Genomic DNA, 27,489 nt, shown 5'->3' on the forward strand with positions numbered 1-27,489 from the left:
AATTGCCTGATTCTGGAAATCTACTACACTTGCACTATTTGTGTGTGTACAATATCTGATGGAATAGCAGAAAATTTTCAATTGTGTTTAGGAATTCAGCAGGTTGTCATTTTGAATAGAAATGAAGAGACTGAGAATAATGTGTCTTGTTCCTTTTTAATGTCTGTCTTTCTTTTCTACAGCAGTAGCTAGTGGAAAGCATACTTACACATTCTCCATGCATGGCTATTGTGCTTCATGTATATGTATGAGCTAATGAAACCAGCAAACCTTGTTATACTGCATTTCTGAAGATAGAAAATTTTGGATTATTTAGAAAATGCAGAAATTCTCAAATGAAAAGCTAAAAAATCTCCAGCTTTTGCCAGAATACATTTGAGGATAGCGTTTGATACAAGAAAAGTACAGTGATATAATGTCATAAGGAGAATTTAAAGTTAGGGTTTATAATCCTAAAGCAAGAGAAGTAGAATCTTTAAATATGTTGACTTCTTTCAGAAAAATTAAGCATGTTATAGAATACAGTTGAGCTCCAGGCCTGAGTCCACAGTTATGTGTTTTGCTGAGAAGGTAGCAGGCATGTCAGATTTCTGGGTTCAAAGTGAGAGGTAGGTGAGGAGTTGGTCAGTGAGAAGTCTTTCGATGATCTCTTGCTCTTCATTTTTTCTTTCTACCCCCTTCACCTCACAGCTATTCCTGACTGAGTGAAAATCAGATACAGATAACAGTAATGTTTTAGGAAAATCTTGACAAAATAAGTGTAAATAAAGAGAATATGCCTGACTCCATTACCAATTTCTTGTGCTGATGAATTCACCGAGACCCTAAAGGATTACTAAGCTCTGTGGTCAAAAACAGGAGCCTCTGTTATAATGAAGGCATTTTAGTGATTATATTAACACTCTTGAAAAGATGTGTTGGATACACTTCTGATACATCTATTCCATGAAGTGAAAAACAGCAAACTTAATATTGTGGAGAATCCTCGTGTTGATGTTTTGTAGTTGTCCATGTGAAAGTCTTTACTGTAACATTGTAAAAAATAAGAAATTAGAAGAGTTGTTTCACAATGGGTTGGGATTGACCTGGCATGTGTTCCAGGCCCTTCCTTTGCCAGCACTAACGATTGTATGGCTGTGTAGCGAGTCTTGCAAACTAATCCTCTTTCCTTTTTCCTGATGAGGGACAGGTATGACTTGGTTTTCAGTCAGATTGTGGAATTTCTCTTGGATAAATAAAATTTATTTGATAGATTAAGTTAATGAAATCTGACCTTCTGGGCCTTTGTTCATAGCAGTTACTGTTGTCTGTGTTTTCTGTTATGTTTTCAAAATGCTTATTAATAAGGAAATGAGTGTGTTTACTCTTCCTTCCCATGCCTTTTTCCCCTCCAACTTTCACTTTTTTTTTCAGATCTTTTCTTCTTTCCAGTCCATTGTGTGTACCTCATGGATGCTTTTGCTGGCAAAATGAAACAAGTAATGTGGGCTGGAAATGACACCTAAGATATGATACCTTTAAGAAGCTTGTGGTTGTTAAATTGATTGTTGAGTTGCGCCATCAGCCAGCATTCCTTTGTGTTCTTATGGATGTTTCTGGACCATAGACTCCTACTTGAAAATAAATTTTCAGCAATAACTACAATGATTTCCAAATCTGTGGAGTAACTGTTTCTCAAGGAAGCTTTAATCCCAGTAAATTGCCTTGTGGTATAGGACCCTGTTTTTGTGATCCCCATGCATGGAGGGCAGTAGTGGCTGTGCTGGAATCCAGTAACTATTGGTATCTGGGCAGATGCACAATGAGGCTGTCTTGCTTGCTGCAGTCTGGCTGCGTGTTCCAAAGGTCTACAGTAATTTCACAGGCAAATCTTGTATCCTGCATAGATTGTTTGAGCTAAATTATATGAGATATATATTATGATACAGTTAATCTCTTTGTAGAAATATGTATTAGCCATCAAAAGCAGTCTGTTCCTTGGATTTGGGAATTAATAGGTAAGTTAAGATATCACAGATGAAGCAGCTGCCTGTGGAAAAGACTTATGTCATTGTTACAGTGAACCTAGAGAGTAGAGGAAGAAAGATGTCCATCTCCAGACAGATGAGTGTTTACCTCTGAAGCAAATGCTGCTGAGAATTCAGGTTCTGGGTCCAGATGCTTTTTGAAGGCTTCAGTGCTGTAGCATGTGGTGTCTGAACTTACTATCATCACAAGACTGAGTGAAGAGAGGAAGCAACAGGCAGGGATGATTTGCAGGACTGGTAGCGCTAAGAACTGTGGAAAGCAGTCAATTAAGTAAGTACAACAGTGTTCAAAGCTGAGGGCTTAAGTGCAAAAAAATCAGTATGCTTGTTTGAGTTGCCTTCGGAAGGATTGTTCTGAAGCAGAACTGGATGCCAATAATCAAAGAATGCTATTGTGAGCATGAAGCTGCATAGACTTTTTAAAATTGATATTTTACTGCATAAGGCACACTGCTCACACAGCTGTGTGTTCATAACCTGGTGCACTAGCCAACCATGCTAGGAGAAAATGCACTGCTGTCTCCTTCTCTGAATAGTTAGTCCCACCCCTTTTGTAATACCTTGCCCAAATTACTTTAACTGGGTGCAAAAGTGTAAAATGAAATCAAGATTGTAGCAAACTGAACTGAACTGTGGCAAACTGAATGTCTTAAACATTTGTCTGTGGTTGGGAGAAAATGGTTGTATACATTTAGTTAGCTAGTACATAAGCTGCCTTCTAATTTCCCTAATTTTGTAAATTTTATATAGCAAGTGATATACTTTGGAAAGGTGTAATCAATAGCAACAAAACTTTTGCTGAAGGCCTAGGTAAAAGAAGTTGTTTGTTTTTTCCCCTTTGACATTTAACCAATGTTAATTTTTCAAAATACACTAAATATGAAGAAGAATGTAAAGTACAAACATCCATTTTTAATGGAACTTCAGTTTTTCTTTATTCTGACTATTTTCTCGTAGAGTCACATCTTAAATTCATGTTCATGATTATAGATACAAATAGCTTTTTCAATAGTTGAATTTATCTGACATTTCTCATTATTTGGATTCAGTGATATGTCAAATTTTAACTATTTAATCTTTTTTCTGTCTGTAAAATTGTAGAAATGCTGGACCTGTTGCTCTTCAGAGTGATGTTAGTTTATTTTGCCCATATTAAATATTTAAAGCTGTTTGGCAGAGAAGCTGTTTTCCCATGTTTCCTCAGAGAAGATGGTTTGTACAGAGTTTGTCCTGATGTTGAATATATCTTTTGTTGTCTTTGTGAAACCTACCCAAATTTACTGAAGTTATGACCTTTTGAAAAATTTTAGTTTGCATATTCTTAGGAGGTATTTGTCAGTCTGAAAGTTAAATCAGCTAAGAATTTTCTGTCCACAACAAGAATGCTTTGTCGATCCCTCTTTATGAATTTTACAGGACTTATTTGCAGGCATTCTTCCTGGTAGCAGGTCAGTAGATTAAAAATTTCTACTGCTGGCTTGTAGGCAAGGTAAAGGGAAGAACAGCAGCTGATAGGAGTACAAAAAGCTAAAAATTACGCAACTTTCATTCAGTACTGTAGTGCATTATGCTAAGCTTCAGCATTTTGTGTCTTTTCAATAGTAGAATTTACAACCAGAAATGTTCTTTAAATATTTACTCTAATATGTAACTAACTGTATCAGTATCTCACCAGCCAAATATTTTTATTTTACCTTATTTTTTAATATCATTGACTTGTTTGTTTTTAGTCAGCTCTTTCTAGAGATGCTGGTAATGACAACCAGAGCTTACTAAAATACAGGCTTTCATTCTGTTTCCATTAAGCAAAACTAGAAGCTACTTGAGGAAACAAAGCAGAAATGTTACGGTCTTGTAATTTGTTAGTTGATAATTCTTTTCTAGGTACTTGTATTCAACTGAAAGTAATATCAGAATCAAAACAACTTAACATGGCCAGGTTCAGACTTTGCTGTATGAAATAGATAATGAAATACAGATAACCTGTAATTTCTATCTTTAGCTTCTGAAAAAAGAAGAGTCATACTTTGGCAGTGGAGTAAACTAGATTAATTTTTCCATTCTCGAATGAATGTGAGTAATACAAGTTTCCATTTCGTACTACTTTAAAACAAGTTCCAACACTTTGTGTTGAGGTACCGTACATTTCAATAGCTAGACAGGCTCCGGCAGCTTGTCAAAACCCCATAAGCTCTCCACTTATGGCTTGCAGAAAGAAAGCTAGATTTTCATTTCTCCTTCCATTCAACAGGAGTTTCTTTCATGTCTGAAAATTGAAAACGCGTGTTTTTCAGTGTGGTGCGTGGATGTGTGTGTGCCCTCTGGCGCACCTGTTTCTAATTTCCTGACTTGAAAGCATCTCCCATCAAAAGAAGCAGAAAAACAATTTCTTTCGGACACGCTGCTCAGAGGCCCTTGCTTTGCAGAAGGCCTTCCTTTCGTTTGCCATCTTGGTTCCATTGGTAGAACATTATAAGATGCAGAGCACACATTGTATGGGATGTTCGGTTTATATTGTGCTGGGTTCTTTCCCCTCTTATTGTGGTTGTTTTAAGCCTTAAAAATCTACTAGAAAAGTCACTATGTTGAGGAAAAGACACTGATATAGTCCTTAGTTTCTTACGTGAAGCTCAAATTGAGGACCAAAGTCTATAGCGAGTTAAGGTTTATATAACCTATGAACTAAGTAGAATATCAGTTACTCTTTGATACAGAAAGTTGGTTATTCAAATTTAAGTATTATAGCTCAGGTTTCTAACTTTTCAGGTATGCAGTGTAAAATAGTATCCAATTTAATAGCTGAAAATCAAAGGCATTAAAATCTTGAAAACTAATGATTGGGTTATGTGAAAGTTGGGTATAGGCTAACTAGTAAATGACTTGCTACAGAATAATATAGCTGTTAACTATAAAAGAACAATGAGGAAGCAAAAATACAAATTTTGAAGCTCTAGCTTTCATGTTACTGATTTGTCTGTTTTCTCAGCTCAGCAACTGACATTTCCACAAGTAGCATGGGGATTGTTCTCCATAGCTACTGTGTTCCAGTATGTACCTATCCCTTGGTATGCTATAGAATTACACTGGTTTCACTTGCTGACAAGTGAAACAGAACAAAACTTTCAAAAAGACTGTAAGGTTAAAAAACATTGTATGCATGCAGTTAAATAGTACTTGAAGTGCAAAGAGTTGGCCTGGCTCTACTAGTAGTTCATATGCTCATAAAAGCTGACTTTTCTAAGCTTTATTCATTACTAATATGATATGCAGAAAATGCTAAAAATGTGAATCAGAGTATGTACTTAGGTAGCTTTATGGACTATAACAAAAAAATTCTTAAAAATTTAAATGGATAGGTAAGGTGCACAGTTCAAATTTATGTCTGCTAAGGTAATCATTTGCAGCCTTGATATACATCTTGTGCATATATTGACATTCATGTACAAAAGAGTTGCTTTATAGAATGTCTGCCCAATATTGGAATTATGAATGACAGTGGGAAAATTATTTTCATTTGTCAGCATAGAAGCAGGTTGCTGTGATTGATTCCTCTCTTTTGTAACTGTGCAGTAAGGCATGAATGGAAGTAGCCTCACGATCACAGGCCCTGGTTCTCATGGGGGACTTCAACCACCCTGATATCTGCTGGAAAGACAACACAGCTAAGCTCGAACAGTCCAGGAGGTTCCTGCAGAGCACTGATGATCACTTCTTGACACAGGTGGTGGAGGAGCCAACAAGGAGAGGTGTGCTGCTGGACCTGGTACTAACAAACAAAGAAGAACTGGTTGAAGATGTGAAGGTTGGGGGCAGCCTTGGCTGCAGTGACCATGAGATGGTGGAGTTGAGGATCCTGCGAGGAGGAAGCAGGGCAATAAGTAGGATTGCAACCCTGGACTTGAGGAGAGCAAACTTTGGCCTCTTCAGGGACCTACTTGGAGGAATCCCAGGGGTTACGGCCCTTGAAGGAAGGGGAGGCCCAAGAGAGCTGGTTAATATTCAAACATCACTTCCTCCAGGCTCCAGAGCGGTGCATCCCTATGAGTAGGAAGTCAAGCAAAGGAGGCAGGAGACCTGCCTGGATGAGCAAGGAGCTCCTGGCAAAACTGAACCAGAAGAAGGAGGTATACAGAATGTGGAAAGGGGGACAGGCCACTTGGGAGGAATAGAGGAACTTTGTCAGAGTATGCAGGGATGCGATGAGGAAGGCTAAGGCCCATTTGGAATTAAATCTGGCAAGAGATGTCAAGGACAACAAGAAGGGCTTCTTCAAATACATCAGTAGCAAAAGGAAGATTAGGGAAAATGTGGGCCCATTGCTGAATGAGGTGGGTGCCCTGGTGATGAAGGATGCAGAGAAGGCAGAGTTACTGAATGCCTTCTTTGCTTCAGTCTTTACTGTTCAGGCCCACCTCAGGAATCCCAAGCCCCGGAGGCAAGAGAGAAAGTCTGGAGGAAGGAAGACTTTCCCTTGGTGGAGGAGGAGTGGGTTAGAGATCATTTAAGCAAACTTGACACCCACAAATCCATGGGCCCTGATGGGATGCACCCACGAGTGCTGAGGGAGCTGGCGGACATTATTGCTAAGCCACTCTCCATCTTCTTTGAAAGGTCATGGAGGACAGGAGAGGTGCCTGAGGACTGGAAGAAAGCCAATGTCACCCCAGTCTTCAAAAAGGGCAAGAAGGAGGACCCAGGAAACTACAGGCCAGTCAGCCTCACCTGCATCCCTGGAAAGGTGATGGAGCAGCTCATCCTGGAGGCCATCTCCAAGCATGTGGAGGAAAAGAAGGTGATCAGGAGGAGTCAGCATGGCTTCACCAAGGGGAAATCATGCTTAACCAATCTGATAACCTTCTCTGATGGGATGACTGGCTGGGTAGGTGAGGGGAGAGCCGTGGATGTTGTCTCCCTCGACTTCAGCAAGGCTTTCGGCACTGTCTCCCATAACATCCTCATAGACAAGCTCAGGAAGTGTGGGTTAGATGAGTGGACAGTGAGGTGGATTGAGAAGTGGCTGAATGGCAGAGCTCCGAGGGTTGTGATCAGTGGCACAGAGTCTAGCTGGAGGCCTGTAGCTAGCGGTGTCCCCCAGGGGTCAGTAGTGGGTGCAGTCTTGTTCAACTTCTTCATCAATGACCTGGATGAAGGGACAGAGTGCACCCTCAGCAAGTTTGCTGACGATACAAAACTGGGAGGAGTGGCCAATACCCCAGAAGGCTGTGCTGCCATTCAGAGAGAAGTGGACAGGCTGGAGAGCTGGGTGGAGAGGAACCTCATGAAGTTCAACACAGGCAAGTGCAGGGTCCTGCAGCTGGGGAGGAATAACCCCAGGCACCAGTCCAGGCTGGGGGCTGACGTGCTGGAAAGCAGCTCTGCGGAGAAGGACCTGGGAGTGCTGGTGTACACCAAGTTGACCATGAGGCAGCAATGTGCCCTTGTGGCCAAGAAGGCCAATGGTGTCCTGGGGTGCATTAGGAGCAGCATTGCCAGCAGGTCGAGGGAGGTGATCCTCCTCCTCTACTCAGCCCTGGTGAGGGCACCCCGGGAGTGCTGTGTCCAGCCCTGGGCTCCCCAGTACAAGAGAGACATGGCACTACTGGAGCAAGTCCAGCGAAGGGCTACAAAGATGATTAGGGGACTGGAGCGTCTCTCTTATGAGGAAAGGCTGAGAGAGCTGGGCCTGTTTAGCCTGGAGAAGAGAAGGCTGAGAGGGGATCTTATTATTGTCTCCAAATATCTTAAGGGAGGGTGTCAAGAGGATGGGGCCAGACTCTTTTCAGTGGTGCCCAGCGACAGGATGCGAGGCAACAGGCACAAACTGAAACACAGGAAGTTCCATCTGAATATGAGGAAAAACTTCTTACTCTGAGAATGACAGAGCACTGGAACAGGTTGCCCAGAGAGGTTGTGGAGTCTCCTTCTCTGGAGATATTCAAAACCCTCCTGGATGCAATCCTGTGCAATGTGCTCTAGTTGACCCTGCTTGAGCAGGGGGGTTGGACTAGATGATCTCCAGAGGTCCCTTCCAACCTCAACCATTCTGTGATTCTGTGGATCTCACTTGTTACAGCACTGTACTATCTAACAGGTACTTCTGCTTTGCCTGCTCTGTGTTTCACTGATGAACAGTATCTGGTGCATGAGGCATGGAGTGGAGGAGGGACCACTGTGCTGCGCTCAAAACTTAAAAATATCTGTTGTGGGGCTTTGTGCTTCTCTGTGCTGTTTTTTGATGAAGAGGTAGCTTGAGAGGTCTACTCATATGTACATAAACGTTAAGTTATAATAGGGTAACAGAAGAAAAAGAGACTACAAAAAAGGAGGTTGTAGCTTCCCAGATAGTTATTGTGGGGACCGTGTTTGAATCAAGGAGGATTGTCAGAGCTTGGAATAGAAAAAGTGGTATCATTCTCAGGAATTACGTGTTTGAATGCCCATAGAAGGGGGAAGTCGTATTTCACTGTTGGTCAGCTTTACATTTTGAAAGAAATGCTATATTAGAAGTGGTATTATGGCGTGATCCAAGATGATTTGTGTCTCTGAAATCAGTTTTGATGCTTTCTATATGATCTGCAGGAATAAAGTGGTTTTCAGGCAGGATAAGAAACTTCTGGTTGAAGAAAGTATAACTTTATTAGTGACTGTTGAGCCTCATCCTTGTTGACTTCCCTTGTCATAGGATCCTCTTCCTGCCATGTGCCTCTGGAGCCTTTAGGAATCTGTTTTTTAAGCTTATTCCCTTCCCTTTTCCCCCCCTTCCCCTTTTCACCCCCCTTCCCCTTTTCACCCCCCTTCCCCTTTTCACCCCCCTTCCCCTTTTCACCCCCCTTCCCCTTTTCACCCCCCTTCCCCTTTTCACCCCCCTTCCCCTTTTCACCCCCCTTCCCCTTTTCACCCCCCTTCCCCTTTTCCTGTTCTCTTCTCCTTCTCTCTTTTCCTTAGAAAAATATTCTAAACTTGCATCAAAATACTTAGTCTGAATCTGTCTTTTGATTTATTTTTTTTTTTCATTTATCAAAATAGAATATCCTTTTCCCGTAGAAACATTGCTCACTTTGCCAGTAGTGATCCTAAATAAGGATCACTTGCTCCTGCAGACTTGGGCAACAGAAGTTACAACTATAATATTTTTGTCAGATGGTGGGTTTTGAGTAGGCAAGACTATGTTGCACAATGTTACTGTGCTAGGAAAATAATTTTGTTACTATATGAAACAGCTTACTCAGTAAGAAGCATTAGGTTAACCCAGGAAATTTTTCTGTTCCCAGATAGTCATCTCCATTTGGCTCACTGTTGTGGGAAGATTTATGGAACTTTTGGTCTGTCACTGCACAGTCTTTGTCTCTGAGATATAACAAACTTCAGGTTACTGAAGAAATCGTCATCCTAACTGGGAAAGGAAAATAAAATGATTTAAACTCTGTTTACAGTAAGGTTACTAAAACAACTTTAGTTGGACTTTACTTGTAGAATTGAGAATTCTTACTAGGAGTCCCCTTTGGTTTAGTTTAACTGTTATACAGTGAAAACTGCAAAGTATCATAACACATATAGCTAAATGGAGCATAATGTGAGGCAGTTGAACAAATGAATGGGATTTACATTTTCACTAGCTTATGTACATGATTTGGAAATCTGTTAAAGTAGCTTTGATTGTTGTTACTGTTTTCATTCATGTTAATTCAGATTTTTCAGAGGTTGGCTAATGCTGGTGGTTAGGTTACAAGTGAATGGAACTGTAAATTTGAACCCATAACTTTATATTGTAAGTTATAAATCAGGTTTAGATTACTGTAATTCTGTATGCACTTATTTTTTGTCTAGCCCTAGTATTATTTACAGTATTTTCCCAACTTGAGACTATAGAGACCATAGCTAAGCCTGCAGACAATTTACACTTTTGGATTTGGTTCTAACTTGAGATAATAGTAAATGCTATTGCAATAATTATGGTAATTCTTTTCTCTAGCCATTATCTGGTCAAAGGATGTGAAACATTGCATAGTTATTTTTCTTGTTGAAAAATACATATTCATACATTGAAAACTGAAGTAACAAATTTTTCTGTTCAAAATGAGGAGGAGATTATTTTTATTAGTTATCTGTCCCTGCAGATTGCTGGCATGTGATGTGCTGAAAGATTTTTACATGCACTGCCAGCAGCAGTCAGTAAGTTTACTGTCTTATAGGTTGACATAAATATGACAAAAAGAAGTCACTTTGTCTGTGGGGATGTAGAGATGTGTGATGTGTTAGTAGAATTGAAGGCTGCTTTCCTTGTGGTTGATCCTGGATCACATCAGTGAGCTGCAGCTGTTCTTAACCCATTTTAAGTTTTCTCTCTCAAAAAAAAATTTTTTTTGTAGCAGACTTGATTTTATGGGAACTTTTCAATAAAGTCATTCTCTAGGGAGAAAATAAGATTATACATCATGCTAAAAAATGGCTATTGTCTTTTTGATGCCAATTTAGGAATTACTTAAAAATTCTGAACTAGCAACATCTGTTTTTATTACAACTGAGAGATGCATAGGCTCACTCTGATTTTTGTTACTCATTTGCTTGTCTTGCATTCTAAACTCAGTGCTTCTTACCTCACATAGAGTATAAATTTTACCTTTAAAGAAGTTACAGGTTTTGTTCCAGAACAGATCAACTTCTTAATTTTTTACTGGAGCATATTCTTTTTTTTAGCTTTGTTCTTTATAACTAAATTTCATAATGATGAAATTCTCTTAGTAAAAAAGTGATAGCCATGTTGTGGTCTATGGGCAAACTGCATCTTGCAGTCTTTGCGGTTTTTGCATGTTTTTTTGCATTATTTTGTCTTGTATAAATATTAGACATCTCTCAATTACATTGCAGAAAAAGCTTTCTAGCATGGAAGCAATGAGGCAAAAAATAGACCTTCCTGCAAGCAGCTGTTGAGGGCACTGTATTGCATGATCTTATAGAAGATAATATCCTTCTAACCAGGAGACCTCTCAACAGTTTGAGAGGTTGACAATCTCTACAAAACCACTTTTTCTTGTGTTCTCAAAGGAATTTTTTTGTCTTTCTGTCATGCCAACAGTACGTAGATTCAGTGCTAAAGTAGCCTGCTTCAAATGCTTCAGTTTAACTGAATTGTATTAATGCCCCTTAGAAGGAGTGCATAACTGAAGACTAAGGTGTAATTTTGGTGATTGAAGATAGCAAGCTTTTGGGACAAGTGTACACAATTTTTCAGTAGTCTGATTCTTGGACTTATTCTTCTAATGCATGCATAATGCTGCAGAGGTTTTTTTGTTGTTTTTTAATCATAGAAATGGGGTGGGGAGGTTGAAGAGAATCTCTTTTTCTGATGTTTTAGCAGTCTTGGAAGAACAGTGTTTGTAAAATCATCTTGCCTTTAAGGGGAGGGGTATCACTGTGTAATGAGTAATCAGAAAATAAATTATTGGAGTAGGTTTCTGTATTAATTAGGACTTAAAAGTGGTGGCAAGAACAAGAAGCAAGTCTGTGATGAGCTCAAAAACAGTACTAGACCTGAGTTGCCTGCATGTGTTTGTGTGATTTTGTGCCCAAACCAATAAGTTCTCTAAACTCAGAATATTGGGAAGCACTGAGAAGAGACACACAGCAAGCTACACTGGAGCCAGTTTGGGTTGGATTTATTTAATAGTTCTTTCTCTGTGCTTCATCCAGAGTCACTCAGTTTTCTCTGTTCTGGCTTGCAAGTAATTCCAGTAAAGTGAAAGTTATCCATGGGGACAGCTTTGTCTGAAGCCAGCTTAGGTCTGATGTCTTACTAACTCCAGCTCTTTGCCATATTAAAGCAGCTAGAGCATTTCCAGTCGTAAATTGTCTCTGGAAGCTGCAAAGATGTGTTTATGCAGCTCTACACTTGAGCTAAATTCAACTGGATTATAACTGATTTCTGTATGGAGCCAGCACAGTGCTTGCATCTTTGTCATGGTTAATGAGAAATATCTAGATAATTGGGAGTTGATGATATATGACTTTTATCTGTGTATTCTGGAGTCTAAGGCAGTTCTGGGCCCTGATAAATTCTTAAGTTACAAGTCTGACCAAACTGCAGTCCCCTAAATGTAGATGATTAAAATCATTGTTCAGTTTTTTGTATTTCCTAACTAGATAATGCATTTCAGCTAAACTGGTGCTTGGTTAGACCTCTTCTACCTGGTTCATTGCTTATTTGCAATTGAGGAAAAACATCAACAAATGGAAGACAGTAGCATAATGACTTTTGTATACATCCAGAAGGTATCACCAATGTGTTTTCCTATCCAAGAAAACTTTGAGCAGATAAACATGCACCATACTGTTTTACCACAGCTGTATGTCCCAAAGAATGCTGTGGGAATGGAAAAGAGTGCAGGAGAAAAACGGCAGGTGTAAAGGCATTCCTACAGAGTAGAACACTAAAAAACTGGTGACTTGTTTGTCTTGCTCATTGACAAGTGTCAGGGGATAGTTACAGAAAGCACTGAGGCAGTAAGTAGTTGTTTGCTGGAGTTTTTTGATTTCTTAAAGACAAACTTTTAAAAATTATGGGAATTTTTATCAGGAATCCCAAGAGCAGGCACCCTGTCAAAAAAGCATAGTTGTAGGTAAATTCACTTACTCCTTTGTTGATGAAAGGCTAAATCAGGTGGATTAAATAGAAGATGACATCATGCAAAGGAGTTACTGGGGTATTATCTCTAGATATTCTTGGTTTAAAGATATGATTTTTATAAGATTAAGCTGTTAAAAAGATATGGTATTTTATATAATGAACCGTGAATGTATACATTGGTCATGTGCTTTATGAGCTAATAATTAAAAAGTCCATCCAAGGATCATTCCTGTGAGAATGACTAGTAAGTGGATTATCGGAGAGAAAATTGCAGGGTCTGGATAAAGATTACAAGTCAGAGACAGGCTTACTGTTTCTTCTTACTCTTTTGCTCTGTTTCATCTCTCTTTACTTAATCCTTTTTGGTTTATGACTGTGCAGTAGAACTTTCAGCAAAGCTGTGAGAGAAACTGCTGGCATAGTTGAACTTTCTGGTGATTCAATATTGCTCTCTTAAAAGATATTGCATACATCTGTCATATACAGCTTTTTTTTTTTTTTTTTTACCTGTGATGTTGCAAAATAATTACTATCTTCATAGTGATATCTATATTTTGATTATTCCTGATCTTAATATTTCTCTAGGTTGTGGAGAGCACCTTGTACGAACCATACTGGCCAGAGAATGTTCATGTGCTTTGCAAATGGAAGATGCCCATCAAGCTCTCCTAGAGACTATGCAAAACAAATTTATTGGTAAGTATATGATCCAAGTTACCTAAACAGCACATAACATTATTTAAAATGCAAGTAACCATCTTAAATAAAATTAAGATACTTAATTCTGTGATTTCTGTTAAAGCCTTGTTGTAAGTTGGAGTCGGATTAAGTATTGTGTTACATCGAGGTAGTGTTAAATCAAACTACAGAGGAATATTGTAAGAAATCTAAAGGAAAACCCATGAAACTCTCTCACTTGATATGTGAGTCATAGAATACTGAGAGAGGTTTGAAGGAAGAATTTCCTGGCTGAATCACTGGCTGTGCTATACAGTTGCATGGTTTGGAATTGGTGGTTTAGAAGCATTAACAAAAGTTATTCATCATGTAACCATTTAAAATATAATAGACATCTTAACCCACTTTATATTCTAGAGTGCTTTGGACAGACAGATTCTGAATTGCTATTTATGTGATGAAATTAATGTCTTGAAAATTGATGTAGTCTTCATTGAAGACTATTACAAGAGACTGGAATTTTTTTCTTAATTTGAAAGGATTACACATGACTGCTTATATTCCCATTATGCCTATTTAATTTTTTGTAAATATAGTTTTTTGTTTCTTCCTTCAAGTTATAATCAAAATGTGAATATGAAGTTTTATAATACCTGTATAAATATAAAGTTTGGAAGCATAGATTCCAATGAGATTTCTGGCATATATGTTGACTTGCATTGACTTGTTGGACAAAAATGTCTAACATTTTTGAAGCACAGTTTAAAGCTTTCACTCAATGGAGTGTAGCGTGAATATGCATTTTGCTGTGACTATGTCTTTGTGTTTGTTGCTTCTTTGTGATATAGACTCTGAAAGTGCTGTTTTAAAAAACTTCTTAATTATAATAAACTGCCTATCTACATCTCAGCCTAGTAACACTTGACAATAAGATTCTGTGGAGATGTGTGTTCTGTCTAGGAGTTTAACGTTGTAGAGGGTGCTGGAAAAACTGATAAATTAGCTAATCTGTCTGGGACCAGACCTATAGCTAACTACCACTAGAAGAAACCAGCACTACAGGAAAGCATGCAGTAATCAGCTTTCTTAAATGTAGACAAACTGAAATTAGGGTAATAAAGAGTATAGTTTGGGTTTCTTGTTTAAATAGGTGAAAATAAACTAATGAATCTTGTGCTTCATCACAGGATACTTTGTGATCTTTTTCTCCTTTTGCAATGCAACAGGTTTTGCAATTTCAAGTGAAGTCATACAAAGTTAAGAAAAATTGTAAATGAGATGTTGTGAGAATGTGTAATGAACAAGTACTGAAAGCTAAATCATGGTTCATGTAGACTCTTAGATTTATGTATCATCTCTTGAAACTTCATATTTAACCAGATCATCGGCAGTTGTTACGGAATTGTTGAAATGAAACTAATTTTTTATGCTATCTAATGACTTTTTTTGAAAGGAGAAAAGTAGTAGAATTGCTTCAAATCATGACTGAAATGTTCTGGAATGTTAACTAAATATTTAGAACAATCCTAGTGGAAAAAAATGAGCTAAAATGACTTCAGTTAAAAAATTAGTACCATTTTCACATTATTTGTTCGCTGATTTGTAAAGCTGTTATTTCGAGAGGTACATGTGTGTTTCACCACAAATTACTTAGAATAGTGCTTTCATTCTGAAAAATGTTATGTGTGCACTCTTAACTGTGAGGGTGTATTTTAACTATGAAAATAAAATCATTAATAAACATTGCTAAGGCAAGGCTTACCCCTTCAGATACTTTTCTTCTTATTTGAATAAGAGAAAAGGTGGACCTTGCAGCGTGCCCAAAAGTCAGATGAAGCAGGAAATGTGTTGGTATTTTGGTCATTCTTCCCAAAGTCAAAAGTGTCTGTGGACACTAAAGCCTTCAAAATTTCTTGTGGACAACAGAAACACTTCTCACCTGCTGTTTTGTCAAACTTCATTTTTATGGTGTTTTAATTAGAACTGAGATGGACATATGCTTGCTTTTTTGGTCGTTGATGTAGGAACCACTCTCTTGGCAACCAATACTTTGCAATGTATTTATTTCAATTTATAATGATGAATCCATCTTACTCTGTTTCTGACAGCATTATATTTGACTGAGGTGAAGCCACCTTCATGTTAGAAGGCTGCACTTGATAATTACTGTATTTCAGTCATTTCTAGGTGCTGTATAAATGCAGAACAAATAATTGCAGTATCTTCCCCAAAGAGATTATAATCTAAGTAGCATCATTGTAACTTTGTATATTTAATCACTTATTCCAGGGCATAGTGGCACAACATTGGGGACTTATATACCCAAGAAGAGCCTTTAGGAAGGATGTATCATGTTAGAGCATCACTGATTTGTAGTACTACTTTGAGGTTGTGTGAATGTGACCTACATTCAGGAAGATCAGTTCTTTTAGTCTATACTCTCTAAATCTATAGTACAGCCTATTGTTGTAGGAATACTAAAGAAAATACAAATTGTACATATTCTCATCTGATTTCATGTTAACATGACAGACAAAAAAAGAGAAAGCTACTGCCAAAATAATTCTTTAATAATACTTCATAAAAACTAGCTAGTAAAAGACAAAAAAGTTCAAGAACTATTTAAGGTAATTGAGTAGGGAAGACTTATACCTCAAAGTTGCTAGGGTTTTTGTGTTTTCTTTCTTTCTTTCAGTAACTGCTAGCAGAAGTCCAATTGTTCTCTTACTGTTCCTCCTGGTAAGAATATTTTTAATGTGATCAACCAGCTGCTTTAACTCTTCTTTTTTTTGTTGTTGTTGAATATATTTTGCTACAAGTTGGTATAGCAGATGTTTTAATTTTAAATGTTAGCTGCTAGTATATGGCATATATATATATATGTGTGTGTGTGTGTATATATATATATATAAAATTTGTTTTCTTTACTTAAAATGCTTGCATTGGACTTAAGAACATATTGAATATTGCTAAACTTTTTGTGTTATACCTGGAATTATCAATTGCAGGACAGTGGAGGATAAGTGAGAAAACTGGAAATCATTAAAGATCTTTCAAAACTTGCAAAGACAGAAGTGAAAAGAGATGAGAGAGTATCAAAATGGTTGTTTTAATGTTAAGAAAATATGAAGAAATTTGTTTTATAATTCCCTTTTATAATTTCACTTTTTAGTTAGTGATGGATCTTACTCATATTTTTAAAAACTTACTACTGCAGGTTTTTCATATCTAACAGTTGAAATATTTATTACCTTCTCACAGTAGTACTTTGGGGCAGTGGTGAAGGAAGAGGAAAGATACACCCACCTTTTTGTGTAAATGGACTTCTTAAATTCTGTGTCTTGATTAGAAAGAATAAACTCTAGTTTGTCCTCAGTTGCCCTTGAATGAAGACTGGTTGAGGAAACCTCAAAGTCCAGATAAATCTTGCTGTTTACATGTGACTTGCTACCAGAAAGTTTTATAGCCAGTAATGTAATTTTGGGAGATCGTGGAAATTCTGAAGACAGAATGCAAAGTTAATTCTTGCTAATATAAGCAAAGAGTTGAAAAATGCCTTACACTGTTAGGCTTATACTAAGTAGCTTTTTTCTGTGAATTTTCATAAAAGTTGATGTGTTAGTTGATATCTTAGGATGTATGGTATAATGCAGGACTTCTTGCCATTGTGAAGCAACTGGATAACACAGGCTAGCAGCCTGCTTGCTGATGGTATGGATTATTTCCTTGATACTCTTTCTTAAATTTGATCATGTTAAATTTTTGCTAGAATTAGAATAGACCAAGCCAAAAAAAAATATTTTTAATGAAGGAGAGCTTGAATGGTTACTCAGAAGTCAAAGTGTGACTTACTTGTATTGGAGGGGTGAACATCTGATTTTGATGGCTTTTGCCATGAGATTGGTGCTTCGTGTTTACAGAACTCTTCACGTCTCCACAGAGCCATGGAAATCCTTCCTGCTAAGGAATGCCTGGCTTAAACAGTGAGAGCTATTTAAACAGCAGGTGATGAACAAACTAATGGCAGATGTGCTTTTCTCATTCTTTCTGAGAGTCAATTTATTGTGGATAATGCACAATTGGTGGTTGAACTGGAGGTGAGAGAAATTAAATTTAGACTTTCTGCAAATTGGGATTAATATCTTTAGAAGAAGAATGCTGAAGACTTGGTACACAGTGCAAGAATGATATTTGGTAAACACAAGCACCTTTCATACAAAAGAACAGAGGATTTTTGCTGCTCATCGTTCCTTTGAAATGTGGCCAAGTTTGTGGAATGTAGACTTAGAGTAAATGTTTGAGTCATCTCACTGGCGGGAAATCTAGGCTATTAACAATGGCCATGTTTTGAATTGTAGTTTAAAATTTCTTATAAAGTATTAAAAATAAGGATCTGAAAGACATGGACAGAATCTGATATTCTGTCCTTTAGAAGAAAAATGTTTTAACATCTCTGTCTATTCTGTTTTTGTTTTTTTTTTTCAATTGTACTTCAATTCACATATGAACAAGGTCTGCTGTTGCTTATTGTTACTAGAAAACCATTTTCTGTTAGTTTTGGGGAAATCAGTAGAAAACAAAACTAAATTTAAAGGCAGGTTCAAGCTGAACCCAAGGTCTTAAGTTCCTGCAAGATTTAGATTCTTCCAGAAAGTGAATCGAAGAGAGCAATGGATAGTCTCTCAGTGAAGAAGATATTCAAGACCTAATTTCCTTATTTCCTTTTTTTTTTTTTTTTTTTGCTTAGCATTTTGTTATGATATTGTCCTCTCAGAGATGTGGCAGTAGTTGAGAGAGTAGTTCCAAAAATATTTTATAGTTCCTGGGACGTACCCACCTGATTTTGGAAGTAGAGTCTGCTAAGATGAGTTATTTGGTCTAATGTTGTTCATGGATGATCATTGCAAAGAGAAATGCTGAAGCATGCAATGACTTGTATACCAACGTTGTGAAGACAGATGTCTTGAGAAGCCTCAGGCTTTCTCCAGTGAGTCCTGTCACACTGGACAAGTGCTGTGATACAACGGTGTTGCGATGCTATTTATGCCCTACATGGCTTGCCAGGAAGTGTGTGCTGATTGATCGGCTGTCTGCTTCCGATAGTATGTGTAACAACTGTGTGCTACCTGCTTTCCTTCAGTGGGTTTAATAAGTTGGATTTTTCTTCTCTACCCAGTTACTAATTCTCACAGAATAAGCAGGAGTCTAGATATTTTTGAACCTCCCCCCTACATTGTTGTTCAGCCAATAGGTTAAAAAGGTTATCTGGGATGAGAAGCCTGCCTAGTGGACAGATAATGCAGTTGCAGGAGTTTAATTTCCCTAGGAAACCAATGTAGAAGGAAATCACTCAAACCCTGCTTCCTGTGTCCCTTGAGTATGATATTGGGTACATGAAGGATCTTAATTTTCAAGAAATATTGTAATTTGAGGAAGATTGGCCTAAAATGACCTAAAACTCTGAAATGAAGAACCTGTTTAACTCTAATTCTTAGGAATTTATATAGCCAAAAGGTGATGTTATTCTGTGCCAGAAAAAACTTTGCTGGGAGGAAAGAATGGTGCAAGAGTATCAGTTGTATTACATTGCTGAAAATGCAAATTGCATTTCTTTGTCCTTTCTTTTGCTAACGTACCTTCTCTGTGTGTGAGAAGCTACACAGAAATAACTTTACAGCCATTTGTCTGTCTCTATAGTACCATGTGTTACACACATACCTACAAGTGCATGGGCATAAATATACATACATATAAGTCTTGCACCTTTGGGAAAAAAGAAAAAATTTTTATAGCTTACCATATAGGCGGTCATGTTTGAAATCCATTTTTCTTTCTTACGAATGCTGGTTAAAAGTATATTCATAGTGTTAATGGTCATATTGTTTACAGTTACTAATCAAACTTAGAAAAAATATTTTTATTCAAGCTCATAGTCATAAGGCTATCTATTCTGTACAGTAGATGTGAAATGTGCTTTGTTATTAGTTCATTGATCATAGTACAAAACACCATAAGCAAAGTATTATTCTGGCTTCTATCAAAAACTAGCAAACATAAGTCTAGCAAATATATTTGTTGTTCTTAAAACACATTTGTGTGGGAATTCTTTGTTTGTAATTATTTTTGTGTCAATAGCATGAAATATAGTAGCTATTAGCAATTTGCCAAATGCAAAGACTTAACCATGTTTTTTGAACATTTCAAGTGTAACTTAACCCGTAGCTCAAATGAAAATTTCCTGCTATTTAGTTATTCTTTATGACATTTGAAAGAAAAGCAAATTTTGTGTAACTTCCTCAGCTGAGGTTTCACTTTCTGCAGATTGTTGCAAAAGGATAGCTTGTAACAGAATGATAAAACTGCAATATTCTCTTATAGAAATATCGTGCCAAATACCTTGGGAGAAGGAGTCTGGACAATTAGGAATCATAGAACATGAAATTCCTAGTTATGGGTTATGCTGGTTGGCGGCCTCATACTTAAACAGCTTTAAGACTGCCAGTGACTGCCATTACGCAGTTTGTTACTTTCTCTGCTGAGGTGCTGTATAACTCTAAGTTTTGTAATGTCCTTGGTGGTTTGATGGTGGGGGAACCATGCTATGGAAGCATTATTCTCTCTTCTCTCTGGGACACAGAGAGTTGAGAAAAGAATGAAGTCATCCTGAAGTTTCACAGAATATATTTCATCTACTTTAAGAAAGAATTTGATAAAACCATTATTTCATCCTGTTTAAGTTTTCAAAAGTTTGTATTTAGTGGTAGACAGAGTTGAACAGGCCTCTTCATTATTTGTAGATTTAAAACCAACTGAAAAAATAACACAGTATGTTGATATTGTACCAGGGTGTCTAGGTCCTGCCTGTGCTTCTCTTTACAAGAACATTGGGGTTTTTTGGGGGCAGCACTGTCCTCAGTTGTTTAATTTCTTAAAATTTTATCTGTAAAGCTTGAAAGTACAGGTGTTTTTCTTACAGCTTCTTTAAAAGTCAACCTTACTCTGAACAGATGTTTCAAATCATTTATTTATCATAAAATATAAAGATCTCTGGTTTCAGACACTTGTGCTTAGACATTAACAAATAATGTTGCATGACATTAAAATCAGGCTTCTTTTATTGCTTATATATTCCTTTAATGTTTATTTAAAATGTTAGCTTGAAGTTTAGCCTGATTCATAGCAGAAGCAGAGTGTGGCAAACAGCTTCACTTTAAACGTGTTCTGTACGAAAGCTGACAAAGTTCAGTGGCGTTGGTGAACTACAGATTATTGAACAGAAAAGATATGAATTTCACTCATAATACAGCATAAAAAGATTTATGACTGTTTAGTTGCACTTTGTTAAAGCTGGGAGTTGGTAAATCACTTAATTGCTTACACCACTCCACAGTAAATGTTTAGACCAAAGTTCTGAAGACTTTGAAAATGAATATAAACAATGAAGCTGGTAATGGTTTCTCTGCTTTGGAAGAGTATGAATGTGAAACATCTGATGAACAGCTGGTTAGTCCTTTAGCTGTTTAAGTGTAAATAAAACACTTCTTTTACAGTTTAGTATCAAATCTGTGCTAGGCTGGATCCATCCAGTAGCTACAAATGAAGAAAGTACGGGAATCAGAAATGAGCAATGTGTAATGCTCCCATGCTCTAGAGGAAGGTATCTTAATTGTGGGAGCAGTTTAACTTGGAAGAGATGTAGAACAAAAATTGTTCTTTCCTTTAGGTGAAGTTCCTCCAGAACAAGGCTGAATTTTGAGGCAAATATTTGCCTTAACATTTGTGAAATTTGTATGCTCTGTCCCTGCTCTGAGGCTGAAACTGAGTTGTGGTGCTCAGTTATGGCTGCTCTTGCAGAATTCAATCAGATCAGTGAACGTGGCATTGCCAGGAAGATCTGTTTGCTTATTTTTAAGACACCATTATTATAGATTAATAAGGTACAAAATACATAAATAAAAACTTGATGATACTTTCCACATGTCAGATAGCAATAACAGAGGGAAATGTGTTTGTAAAGCAAATTTGTTTCGTAAAACACAATCTTTGTTACTAGAGAGGGGTGAGGACTAAAACTGAAAGCTTTGGGATTTTTTTTTCTCCCCCTTCTCCCTGGTGTGGACCAACAGTCAGTGCTAACGTGATTAGCTAATGCCGTAGTTCTTCAGGTTTGGCTTTTTTCGTGCCAGATTCTTCCATATTATGTAAATAGGGAGGAACAATGAGTTTCCTGAGACTTAAACTAGTATTATTAAAAGCCCAGGTTTTTGTACTTTTGTCATTAGCAAGCTGTTAGCTCAAAGATTTGTCTGGCAATTATATTTTATTGCAGTAAAAATATATTTTCAACTAGAAGGTGTATTTTAATTTTTACTGAATTCTTAATTGTATAGCAAGATCACTTTTAAGAAGACAGAGCATGCAGAAATGATGCAGGAGCAGGGGAGCCAAATTATTTTTTCCTTTTCCTAATGAGAAACCATATGACTTCAATATACATAGCAAAATTTCAGGTACACCTTTCTCTTTCCATTTGAATACTAATTAAATATAATGTATATGAAAAAATGCCAATACTTACATTGTTATTTTTGTATAGAAGTCTGTACTACTCTTCCTTCTTCTTGATGGCTTGTCTATAACAAAAGGATTTTTAGAACAAATTTAATGAAATATATTCCTAACCTTTGAATTCACAAGATTTTGAGAATACTCAAATGAGGTCCTGTGTACGTTGCATGGATTTAGTTTAGAAATGAAGCATAATATTTTTTGTGCCTTTATTTTGACAGGTTTAATAATGAATGCATACTATTCAGCTGTCTAGTATTCTGCTTAATACAGAACTATTTGTTTACCCTGTATTCTGTGTTAAAATACATTCTTTAGCATAACTGTAATCCCCAGTAATAATTCGGTATAGACAGACAAATCTTTGTTTTAAAAAAAACATTAAAAAATCAGAATCCCTCTTTTAATTTTTTTAATTGCTTTAATTGGGTGAATAAAAAGCTTTCTCTTGTTTTAAAGAATGTGCCATTTAACGTGTATTTGATTTGGTTTAGAGGCTGATTTTTAAGGGAAGAGAAACAGTCTCTGAATTTACTGTAGTGACTGTAGTACTACTATTGTAAGCAACTGTTTTTGACTGCCACCATTTAGACTGCCACCACTGCTAGTTACTCTAAGCCGTGTTACTTGTTTCTGTATCAGCCCAGTGCTACAGTTATGTTTGATCCTTACAAAGTTGGTATGGTAGGGCCTGTTCTAGTTTGGGGTTCTGTGCATTATTGCAATAAGTTAAAAACAAGCAAACAAACTGATGGGCCAAACTTGTGTTATTCTCAAGGACGCTAATCTGCTTTGCTTATCTGGTGTGTTTTATGACTGCTAAAGATAAAAGTATACTTTTCCATGCTTTTATTATGCACACTGCTACTAAATTAATCCTGTTTTTGAATTAGTTGAAATGACATTAGAGTGACAATTTGTTTCAGTAGAGGCTGAATTAATACAGTTAATTTTCTAGGTATTGAGTGTTTAGCACAGAATTCAAAGCCTTTGGATCTTGCAGACTGGTAGTGAAGCTTCCACAGAACGTAATCATTAAAGAAGTAATTTGGTTCAGCAAACAGTTGTGTATATTTAAGGCAATATGACTGAAAATGTATTTAAAGTACAAAACGCTGTAAATATTTGCAGAATTTGGGTTTTCATGGTCTTAGTTGTGCATGTATAGGTAGTACATCTCTTTGGATTAAATTGTAAGCTTAAGAATTTCTCTTTTGTGCTTGAAGCTCAGTTTTTAAATTATTTTTAAAACTTTTTTTTAAAAGGCTCATAAAGGACATAATCTGAGTGATTAGTTTTCTCATTCTGAATTTGACTGAAAATAACACATATTTTGTTTGTTTTTCCTTCCTCTTTTAAACCTGAAAAATAGACGAATAATGTTTCTGGACACAAACTGGCCAGGAAAACCAAAGGGCCAAAGTTACCATATCAGAGTAGTATAGGGGAATGCCAACCTAATGGAAACAGTTAGGGATTATGGCAGGCTTTTCTAGAAAAAGAAGTATGTAATATTTCTTCCCTTCCCCCCCCCCATGTGTAGGATAAGTATATCGCATCGAAGAATGTGTTATAACTCTGCCTAAGGATTCAAGTTAATTTCCTGCAAAGAAATCGCTCTAAAAATGAAAGGAGTTTAATAAAAATGTAACATTAAATGTTTTGCCATTCTCTTAGCACAAGAAGTATACAGCTACATCCTCTCTTTAAGCTTAGATAGAGACAGCATAGCATGTGCAAGTTACTGTGGTTACTGAAAATTTGGTCAGTTGTTGGTGAGACATAGTTGACAAAAATATTAGGAAAATGAAGAGATTTGTGACTGGTTTATTTACAGACTTTTCTTTCATGCACTCTTTCCTGAGTGTAGAAGGAAGAAAACCTCTAAAAAATAAATGATTAAGGCCACATAAGCATTTCTTGAACCAGAAGTTAATGGCATGAAGTCTATAATCCAGTAGTTGCTATCTGTTTTTATGCACATTAATACAATCTTAGTGTTTGAGTATGGCCTAAAATATGCTGTCTGCCTCAAATATGGTTTGTTTGCTGTGTTCTTATGAATTAGAATGTTTTTAACCATTCTCATTTATGAGATTATTAGTATTTTTGTCAGAACAATAAAATGATTATTAACAAGCCCTAGAAAGAGGAGAAGAAATACTGCTTAGAAAAAAACAAAACATTTTTGTCTATCTACAATGATTTTTCACCATAGCATAGCTTGTAGCCTGGATAATTTATGCAATTCAGTATAAGATAAGGTCTGCAGACCAAGTTCAGGTTAAGGACCTAAGTTTCTGAAATAAAGATTAAAGGATGCCTGTCTCCTACTGAGGAAAACACTTTTTTTTTGTTCAGTTGCTCGTGGAAACCAGAACTCACACTTAACTGGCATTTGGTTAAGGCAGTAAAAGTACAAAAGACACACTTAACATCTTGGAAGGACTGAAGTAGAAAACTAATGGTTTGAATGGTAAAACTTTCCAACTTCCCAAGCCTGGCATTTCTGTTTCTATAGTACCTATTTTCCTATTTTATTATCTAGTATGTTATGATTGGCTGTATTCTAGGTTAACAGGGCTTTGGTTGCAGTAGATGAGTGGTAACACAACAGGTGTGATCAACACCTAGTAAGAGTTCTTGGGCAAAGTAAATAGTGCCTAAATGATGATATCTTTGTTTGTATTAGGTCAAATAAGATAATATTGTTTATTAAGCATGCTACATTTCTAATCTTCCTGCAATATGGATTTCTATTGTAATGACCGACCACCTTGCTTCACTTCTGAACATGACTGCTCTTACCTTCAGAGAGAATGTGGTATACTTGCAGTTTTCTTACAGTAAGGCTTGAAGTTAGTTTTATTGTTAGTTGTGACAATTTGTATTAAAGGAGTAATTTGAATCATGGGAATAGCTGTGGGCTGATCAAAGGAATCTTCTTGGGGGACTGTACTGTAAATATGCCTTAAACTTCTTGTGGCTATTAATGCCTTTCACAGTGTCTGTGTGTTAGGTGTAGTGTATTAATTTATTTAAAAGAAAATAATTGAAAAGAAATATATGAAATGCTTGTTGTAATTGTATATTCAGTTTTAAATTACATTTTGTTACAAATGTGCAGCTAGGATATACTTGGACTTAAGTGCAAGACTTAATTTTGTGGCTCAAGACATTTTAAGTCATATTTAAATCATACCATTCTTTCCATATTTAAGACTATAGGAATCTCATTTCAATTACAAACCAGAAAAAGAATGCTTAGATTTGATTCAGCTAACTTTAAAAATTTTCCAACTTCTGGTAGAAGACTTTTTATATCATATGTCTTAAATTAATGATAGAAAACCACTTTTAAGAAGTAGGATGTGTTTTGGCTTTTCTGTTAATATTCATAAAACAGCAAGGAAGACTGTCATATCAGTTTGCTCATTCTCTATACAAAGCGCTCATTGGGAAAAACAAGCAAACTGTTAAAGTGACCCAAATTTACTTAATTTTTTCCATATGTGACCATCTTTATATTAATTATAATACAGAAGAAATAAATATTAAGAGCCACTTGTTCTTTTTAACTTGACAGTCCCCTTTTCATGATTATATCTTCCTTGATCCAATAACAAATGGTTATGTACTCACAAATTTAATTTCCAAATATTTTTATTAAATGTCACAGACTGCTGTGAATATTGCATGAAAAAAGTACTTTATTTTCACTTGAACTGTCTGTGCTAAAGCAAAATTTCACGAAAAATTCTAATCTGCATTAGACTGGTTTGCCTGAAGGATGATGTTGATACAGGTTATCTACTGTCTGTTTCGGAAGGGGGGGCTTCACCAGTGTGTGGCCTGTTGAGGTTTGCTAGATCTCCTTAGAGCAGTCTCAGATCGGAGTGCATATGATTCCATCTGGCCAGGTTTTGCCATTTTCTACTGTGTGAGCGATATTTGATCTGATATTAATGTTCTGAGAATTTGAGTCATGCTAAAATCCAGACTGAATTCTGAGTTTCAAGTCTGAGATGTTCAGATATCTGTTGTCCACAGAAATAAAGCAATAGAAGCACAGAAGGTTCATGTCATGTGCTTCTAAAATTTTTCTAATTCAGAGCTTTGCATTATTTTCCTAGAGAAGATGTGAAGGTGATCACAAAGTGATGAGCAAAGCTCATTACGTCACTCATTATGTTTAAATATTTTTACTGCTTTAGTTTGGTGTTTTCCTTTCTATTTTGAATAAAATAATGAATATTCAAGCTTCCATTTTAAAGCTGTCTTGGCAATTTTCAGTGTTATCTTTGCCAATTATACAATGAAAGTCTAAGTTTTCATGAACCATGAAATCTCTTTAGAAAATTACTTATTAGAAACAGTAAGGAAGTAAAGCTGACATTTTTGTAAATGACCTGGCAGTCTTTTCAACCCTTAGTGACAAGAGGGGAAGGGTAGGAAAGTGAAATAAGAAAAATACCCCCAAAACTATTCTTTTTTCAAATAACTGTCTCTAATAATTTTTCCCAGGTTCACCTTTTCTAGCCAATGAAGATGGTGTACTTGGAGGTGTGATAGTTCTTCGGTCGTGCAGATGTGCAGCAGAGCCTGACTCATCACAAGAAAAGCCAACTTTACTAGGTAGGAATTTTTTATGTATTTTTATTTTAGGCTAAATGCTAGCTCAAAGCAGAAGATGAAATAAAAATTGTATGTATGTGTTTACCATTGTTCAAAAGCCATGGAGAGAATAAAAAGAAATTTAAAAGGTTTGAAATGATAAAACTTTAGAAAGTGAACTAATAATATTAGCCTCGTTTGTTAAAACTATGGAAAGACCGTTCCTTCTAAGTTGCTATTTCTGAGCAGAAATGTGATATGGAGGGATGTGTGGAATCTTTCTGAAAACGTGATGTAGAAATAATGGTTGTTTGTGGGGAGGGATGGGAGGGTTATGTTCTTCATACAAACAATCACATTTTTAGCTAAGAAAAATGCATACAACTGTTTACTGCTTTTCAGGAGTTTATGTGTCAAAATGCTATCTAAAGTTTTTTGTTCCTCATTTTTGAGGGACAAAATGCGAATATTTGGGGGATAGACTTGAAATTTGAAGAGTAAGTAGTTTTATGGTTAGAAGTTATTTTTGTTATGCCCAGGAAAACCTGTTCAGATAAGCTGCAGTTTCTATTTGCATATATGCACAAGAGTACTTCTTTATATTGAGACCACCAAAAAAAAAGCTTTTCAACTCTATAGCTAACCGGTTAAAAAGGGTTTGAGATTTACAGCCCTTCAGCACTGTCTGTGTCCTAGGAAAAAAAAAGTAATCATCAGCCTCATTGATTTACAGCAGAACAAGCATATTATAGTAAACTGGCATGTGTTTTTTCTTAGTAGACAAGCAGTGAGGAAACTGAGCTCTGTAGGCTGCTAGCAGAGGTGGGTAGAAATACAGCCCTTCTCTTTGAAGGCAGGGAATTAGGATTGGGGACATGTGAATTATTTTGACATTCCACTTGTACCATGTCCTTTTCTGTGGGGCTCTTCAGATGTGGTCATACATGTCTGGTCAATGCTATCTGCTTATTTATTGGG

The 27,489-nt window shown here is 36.6% G+C and overlaps 1 protein-coding gene across 2 annotated transcripts in view; it reads left to right on the forward strand.

The window, feature by feature from the left end:
• Positions 1-27,489, forward strand: part of TASP1 (taspase 1) — a 101,116-nt gene that overhangs the window by 54,899 nt on the left and 18,728 nt on the right. For both annotated transcript variants that reach the window (XM_067292701.1, XM_013960125.2), the window contains exons 11-12: positions 13,237-13,347; positions 26,422-26,532. In XM_067292701.1, coding sequence (XP_067148802.1) covers positions 13,237-13,347; positions 26,422-26,532 — 222 coding nt within the window. The remainder of the gene's footprint in view (positions 1-13,236; positions 13,348-26,421; positions 26,533-27,489) is intronic.

Source organism: Apteryx mantelli, chromosome 3 (genome assembly GCF_036417845.1).
Source record: "Apteryx mantelli isolate bAptMan1 chromosome 3, bAptMan1.hap1, whole genome shotgun sequence".
NCBI classification, from domain to species: domain Eukaryota; kingdom Metazoa; phylum Chordata; class Aves; order Apterygiformes; family Apterygidae; genus Apteryx; species Apteryx mantelli.